Raw genomic sequence first — 7,600 nt, 5'->3', positions numbered from 1 at the left:
GTTGTATACGGAGGTTTTACGCCTTTCCGATAGTCTGCTAGAACAGCGAGTTTCTCATGGATACTATTGCTACGTCGCTCGGCACTCATGGCTGTGTAAATTATAAAATAGGAGAATTAAAGCCAAGTAACAGCAGCACCGACAAGTTTGTTCAAAAGGGTGGTTGGTTGGAAGCTCTCAAGAATATTTACTGTTTGGTACAGCCTTGTGTTTTAAGTAGGTTTCAGCCACATGTGTTCTAATTAGGTAGGTAATCAAATCGACGTTTAAGCTAGATGTCGAGCGAATCCCGTATTTTATTTAGAACACATATGCCTTATATGCGGGGTAAGACGGTAGTATTGTGAAGAAGTAGGCGGCGATTTGCTTGTTTAGGACCATCGTAGCTCAAAAATGTAGTGAAGTTTGAGTGGTGGCTCGCGTATCGTAGCTTACCAAGACACTCTCGTAGCCACCGGTTTCAGGTTGGTGTGGAGATAGTGTGATGAACAACGAAAATGATGTACAAGATCTGATTGGTGATGTCATATCGAAACAATTAAACGGTTCCTACCAGGGAGCCTTTTGCCATATTTATTGTCAATAATTGGTCCAATACCATATTGTATTGATATGCTCAACTACCAATAATACATATTTATATTGTAAAACCCAATAACTTATTGAATCGCAATTATTATTTCCGACCTCTGTTGTACACCGTCGTGTGCCAAAGCACAAGCTACGTCTTGTACGTACTGTAAGCTTAGAGCGATGCTAGGTGATGCATAGCCTATGCATCACCATAAGCCCCGGAACGCTGGCTAGTCGCATGCAAGGGAGGTGACGTCGAAGTTGAAGGATCGATCGGAATAAGAGTGATGATCAGTCGAAAATGGCTGATCATTTCAGATTTGGTGGCATGGTCTTGTCAATAATTTCGTATGAAATCATAAATATATTTATTTCGTCAAAATCATGAATGCAATAAATAATCCATTTGTAAGAAACCCAGTCTACCATAACTTATGAAAAGATTTCTTCATCATTATGCTATTCACGGCAAGCCACGGCATTTTCATTGAAAATTGATTTGCAAAACGCTAAGCATCACAAGTCGCTGGAGTGCTCACTCTTCATTTCGGACAAAGTAGGCAAAAAAGTGTTATTACTGCGCGAAAACGGTGTGATTTCGACAGATTGTGCATTTTTAAAATGACGTTGAGTCGCTCTACATTATGCTCTTATGTATTGTTTGATCACTGTACATGCCATAATGTATGTATTGGCACTAGCTTACCAATACCTTTATATATGCTAAGGGAGGGTTCCCGATAAATAACAATGTCATAATCGGGGAGCCCTGACGGCGTATGAACTGCCGCCGAAAGGGCAGCAATGCCTTTTTTTGTCAGTGCAAAACTTGTTTAAGAGAAAATCAAACATATTTATCATGATAAATAATAATACTGGTATATCACTTTGATAGAAATTAATATCGTCGTTGATAAAATCGCCACTGACACGAACACCTGGGCGAAATGGCAAAATCGTCATGTCATAGACAACACAGGTGCAGAACAAGCAGCTCAAACGACCTCAGGCATGTGTATTCAAGCTCAGCTATTAGCCAGCCGTCGACACCTTCATGTCAATTTATTCCCCTTGGGGTGCCACTTTCGAAACGGAACAGGTCGAGGAGTAAGAAAACTCGACGATTTTACGCTCGGGGTGCTTACAGGCCGCGATTTTGAGCTCACAAGGGTTGCTGTACTTGATACCGTCAGAGACGCAGACGGGCAGCGCAATGTCGGGGCAGGAATCTGGGCACTTTTTGCTGGAAGGGGGTTCATCGTTGATTGAGGACGAGTTTGTTCTTGCGCTGTTCTTTTCACACTTGGCACGCTTCATGTAACATTCGTTTGAGTAAAAATTGCCCTCCTCGTCGGCAACAGGGGTGTAGTAGTCGAGACAGATCTGCGGGCAGTCCAGCTCATTCAATTCGCGAGTTGAAGGGTCGTTGATCACACGTGAGGACTGAGCCTGAACCGTGGCGATGGCGGCGGCCAGGAGTGTGAGCAGAACAGGAAATTTCATCGTTGGAAGGGACCGAGTGCGTCGTTTGCGGAGAATCGAGTAATGATGCGATCACCATTGCCACCAACGAGGAGACATCTGAAAAATATTGTAAGTTGTACATATAAAGGTATAAGGACACACTTTAGTTCGATGCTGCTGTAAATGAACTGTAGAGAGCTTCCGTTGTTTCTAACAAAGATATTATTAATAATTGCGGGCTCATGAGCAAATCGGAGGGTTCGGTTCGTCCCTCTCATAAAGAATGATGCAATATCGATGTTTGATTATTTTATAATGCAATATCGATGTACAGTCGTGCACCTCCAATTCGGCACCGGTATCAGTCGATACCCTGCCAGATTTTATGATTACGCGAATCGGATGCGCAATTACCTTTGCCCATCACCACCCTAGTAATTAACCTCAACAATTTCCCCTCCTCGCGGAGGGATGACACGCCGCATCGATCTGATTTTAAATTTTGGATGGGACGTCTTCATACAAACACACTTTGATTTTTACCGCCAAAGACAATGGGACATCGCCCTTCCTCCTACATGTCCCTAACTAAGTCAGATCCTGCATGCTCTCACTCCGAACTTGCTCGTTGGGCAACGGAACGCTTTAAGACCCCCCAAGCAGTAAAGCGCACTACCGTCCAGAGTATTCTTAAGCGGTCGGCGGACGTTGCCGCCTTGCCGGATGCCAATCGCGACCGGAAGTGCTGTTGCGCGCCCGCGATTCGCGCGTCTGACGCCAAGATTATGCAGAGTTCAAGACTTGGCACGGAAACGCAACTATTCAGGGCTCTACGGTACTAATGATTGCTCAGCGTGAAGGAGTACAGCTACCCGGAGGCAATGCACCTAGTCGAGGGTGGCTGTACCGCTTCCAGCAGCGCACAGGGCTGTGGTTTTCGCAAGCTCCCGCCTAATACAACTGCCGTACTGCAGCCCATGGACCAGGGCATCATTTAGTGCCTGAAGAGTGAGTATCAGAACAAGAAGCAAGCCGCGGAGCTGGACCTGTTCTACAAGGGTGTTTCTTACACGCCGGTCGACGTTTACTCCGCCATGAAGTGGTTGTCTGAAGGCTGGAACAACATATCTGCAGGTGCCACACAGGCATCGTCTCAAAACTAAACGTAAATTTTGTACTGAATTAACAAAACCAATATCAGTGCACTGGATTTGCGTTTGTTTTTTGCTTCACGTTGTGCACTTATGCCCTGGCACTGTTGATATGGTCCGCCCTGCCGAATTGGAGGTGCACAACTGTATGACTATCTTAAACAACCTTCATAAAGGCCCGCGTAATGTGATGACAGACGCTCCACCGTAAACAGCCGAGTGCGTGATGATGGACGCTGTACCGTAAACATTTTAATCACAAAAAATTGCGTCAACGATGATGTTGTCATCTTTTTAACATTTAGAAAATAGTTTTACTGGAGCTGGCATATTTGCATAATAGATTGGTTTTGAAGCACTTCTTACCTACTTTTCCGTAAAGTTCGCACAACTTGACGCTCAAAGCCAGTCCAAATCACCTGAATTTGACTCTCATATTTAATGATCGTTGTGCCGCAAATGCTAAGGTTCGGCCTACTGATTGAATTCTCCGCCACCGCTCCTAGTTTCGGGTACCCATTCGTACCCACGGGGAGGAAAACAGCGGAACGAGAATCCATTTTTTAAGAAAGCATTTATTTTGAAGAAGCAAAAAGCATCCCATCGCTAATTGTAGTTTTCGAGCCGTGATAACGACTATTCTTCTAATCACCACGCGAAACCCAACGGGGATAATATTCTATTTAGCCTAACTTAACATATAAATCCCCCTCCTTACCCCTTTTTACACCGATCGTTGTATCTCTGTCAAAGACCACCATCGTGTGTATTTAGCTGCGAGCTCGCGTGTATTACGATCATTAAAGGCGTTGATTGGCCGATCAGGCTAGAGCTCGTATTTTTTTTATTTGACCAGGGTGTTCACTGATAAATATCTACCTTCCACAATTATTGCTAATGGCAGAAGCATGTTATATAGGGGGAAATGTTAGGATTCTACCTGCCAAATATAAAAAAGTCCCCAATTTAGCGGTGACTCATAATCACTCTGTAGTTCGGACCCCTGTGGCTCACATGTTATTGCTCACTTAGTAGGATGACCGCCAAATGACGCCTAGGCAGCGGTTTTAACGGCGTGCCCACTACAACTCAAGTATAATGCGGGAGCTCCCACCGGCTTCTCACGTTCTCTCGGAGCCTCCACCGCCGGTCACACATGGCTCGCCAGGCCTATTGCCTCTTCAGCTAGAGCATGAACACGGGCCTTTCCTCCAGTGCTCGGGGATAGGGAGGGCTGAGAGGAGCTGTATCTATACCCGAGCTCTGTTAAATGCAGGCTGCTCCCGGGCGGACATGCACATAAAGGCGAGGAAGAATTTCGCTACGGCTAAGGCCCACGTACTTCGCACGAAGCCCTTCGTGCTACAATCAGGGGACGTGCACGAAGCGGTGTCCCGTATCCCCTGTGGTCTCTCTCCACGGCCGTCACCCTATCGGATGCACTCCGCCTCATAGGTTGCCCACATTGCTGCTTATCTACCCACTATTAAACTCCAGAACTCAGCCTACCTTCTATGTTTACTGACTCGGTACCCACGTCACTTTGCGCAACCTTGTTATATTACTCTTGACTCGTCACCCTTCCGTAACAAGCCGCAACCGGGGGTCGATCATGCCGGAGCGCAGCTCGTTGCCCTCTTATCAACCTTTGATTGCATTGGACCTCTCCCTTACTTCACACTCATCACAGCCATCGTCGTCCGCTTGCGGCACGTCGCCCCCCCCCGCCCTCGATACTCACCTCCTGTAATACTTGCCATGTCACACCCCCTGTGATCTTATCGTACATCCTGACTGTGGCTGTAGCTTGCTGGCTCACCGTCGTCACCGAGGCTCACGACTTGTCACCGCCCTCGACCGCGTGCCCACTTCAGTCGACCGTCAGGTCGCTGACCACCGGCTCCCGATCTTCTTGCGCGTGTCCGTCAGCCCTGCGACAAGGCAGCCGTCTACACAACGTCCCCGGTGATAAGTTAGCCCTCGATATTTCCTGCATCGTTTAACGAAGTACCCCGTGTGGTAGTCACCACTGGCTGGTCGGCCTCCTCGAATATGTCAAATATAGAACATTGTGCTTGATCTCGTACCAACCTGCTCGATTCCGCCTGTGCTTTCGTGCCCGCCGCCGGATGTAGTCGGCTGTATCAACCTGAAGGAGGGTTGGCATCGGTTCTAGTCTTCGCGGCCGCCCTCTTCCTTGCATCATCTCGACTACAGTCCCAGTCGCCGAGGCCTTAGCCTCGGCTTCGGCTTCATCTAGGCTTGCTTCTGCATATGGATCTGCTACGTCGCCTTGACCTCACATCACTTCACCGCCTCCGGCATCCGCACCTCTATGTAGCCCATCATCCTCATGTTATCCATCGCTGTTGCTCCTGAGCGCGGCATTTCGTGGCGTTCGACTCGTCGACCGGCTTCTCGTCGCCGTCGTTTATGGTGTCGGTCTCGGGCTCCATCCTCTTCGGCTCACCGCTGTCGGCCATGTCGCTCCAGCAGCGTTTTCGGCTATGACACTCAGCTTGATCGTTTGACCATCGTTACACGCGATACCTTGGTTGATGAAACGTCCGGCGTTGTGAGTGGAAGCGTTCCAATCACGCTATCCCCTTCGGGTGTGCCAACCGCCTGTGGCTCTCCGCCGGCCTCCCCGGACCCTTGCGCGACCACACTTCCCATGACTTCCGTGCAGCCGTTGTCACGTGTGCCACAACTCCGGACATGCCATCCTCGACCGGTCCGGCACTCCATTGCAATCTCCCGCATGGCCCCGTACCGCAGCATCAACTTCTCGACGAAGAGCCCAGCCACGTCCATGTGGTGAAGTACTTTCTCAGAAATGATCGACGGGATCTGACAAGGAGTCATTATCACAGATTAGTGACAACACCCGGTGGTTAAGGACGATCTGGATTGCCCAGCATGGATCCATAACGCTCGACGTGGATTGGGCCGGGGTAAATAGTATCCCATATGGGTCGACGATGGATCTGGGGAAAATAGGTGGCTCAGGGTATGAAGACCGAAAGAAGAACATGGTTGGTGGTGGTACAGCTGATATCGACCAAAGAAAAGCTCGGATTCACTCGCACCTGTACTTATAACGAGGGACATGAGACATACCATGTGCGGGTGGATCGAGTGGGGATCCTACGGAGAAAAGACTGTGGATGTCATCTGGAGGTGGATCTGGTATCAGCAACAAAAGAGAAGGCAAGACTCATCGCAGTATGTCTCAGATCCCACTTTTCCAAGTCCGGATCCAAGGGATTGAGGATCCCACACCGAGTGACCTGGATCCAGGATATGGGGATGGTGGATACAATGGATTTCGAGCTTTTGTGGAGTTATGGAGACCGCAGGCATTCGTAAGGTGATGTTGGAGGATTGGAGGGCTTAGATCCATGATGCGTGTACACTTGCAGTAAGGTGGATCAAAGTGGCTTGGATCAGGGACTGTGTACTTATAATATGGCGACCGCATTATAATCACGTCATGGATTCAGTGGATGTGATGCTGATACAGCTGGGGTGATGGACCGAGGAGAAAAAGGGCATGCCGCCGAGCCTGGTAGAGGATTTAGCAGGTAAAATGCATAGAAGGTAGAGTTCAGGAGGTATAGGCTTAATTACGAATCAGAACCCAATTTGCAGAGTATCACGCAAGTGCCTTCCTGTCCTCAAGAATCGGAATAACATTGGTCGTTCGAGCTCGGTGAAGGTTGGGAATTGCGCATCTAGTGTTGGTAGTGATAACTGGATAAAATATTGGCCAGATCCTACCACCTCGTAAGCTTTCCTTTACACGTGCAGATCAGAAAAGTTAACCGGATTTACTACTTGGCCGGGTATACCTAAGAGTCTCTCAACTCTCAAGATCCCGCTAGAGGAGGCGGCAAGTACGATACAAAGGGAAACAAAGGCAAGGGAGCACACCCGCAAAGCAAACTCTCCGGCCGAATTCCAGATCTAGCCCCTGGATCCACTAAGCTCGAATATTCGCTTGGGAACCAGAAAACAACTACGGACGCAGAGTGACGATCTTACTACTACTACTCCTTCCCATCCCCACGTCTCGCCAAGACACTCAAGCTTCACCTCTTGAGCTCTTCGGGAGTTACAGAGAGAGCAAGATCCCACCCTACCGACGGGAAACTAATGTGAGGAGCTCAGCAGATCACGGATCATCGGGGGGGGGGGTCCCCTCCGTTAGTCGGTGTCTGAACGCTGTTGGTAAGCTGGATCCAGCAATCTCGCAGATTTTGCTAATCCTGCTACACCACATCCACGACCGTGTGGCTGGGCGCCGCCACCACCGCGTAGCTCGTTGCATATTCCAGGACCGACACCACGTATCTGTTGCCCTCGCGATCGGCAACGGGTCGGCCACGTCGAGTGCCCATCCATCGCCTGGA

General features: G+C 48.9%; 2 protein-coding genes across 2 annotated transcripts; both read right to left on the bottom strand.

The window, feature by feature from the left end:
* Nucleotides 1-1,635: 1,635 nt before the first annotated feature.
* PITG_23119 (Epi1-like protease inhibitor) lies at nt 1,636-2,076 on the bottom strand (the record flags this gene model as incomplete). The annotated part of the gene is made up of 1 exon (XM_002997914.1): nt 1,636-2,076. The coding sequence occupies one exon, from the start codon at nt 2,074-2,076 to the stop codon at nt 1,636-1,638; it is 441 nt and encodes a 146-aa protein (XP_002997960.1).
* A 3,037-nt stretch (nt 2,077-5,113) lies between these two features.
* PITG_18029 (uncharacterized protein) lies at nt 5,114-6,053 on the bottom strand (the record flags this gene model as incomplete). The annotated part of the gene is made up of 2 exons (XM_002997913.1): nt 5,114-5,137; nt 5,739-6,053. 2 exons carry the CDS (start codon nt 6,051-6,053, stop codon nt 5,114-5,116), a joined length of 339 nt encoding a protein of 112 aa, XP_002997959.1.
* Between the last annotated feature and the right edge of the window lie 1,547 nt (nt 6,054-7,600).

This window comes from Phytophthora infestans, genomic scaffold (genome assembly GCF_000142945.1).
Source record: "Phytophthora infestans T30-4 supercont1.65 genomic scaffold, whole genome shotgun sequence".
Lineage (NCBI taxonomy): Eukaryota > Oomycota > Peronosporomycetes > Peronosporales > Peronosporaceae > Phytophthora > Phytophthora infestans.
Note: the sequence above shows the minus strand (reverse complement) of the source record. Positions and strands in the feature narration are given on the sequence as shown.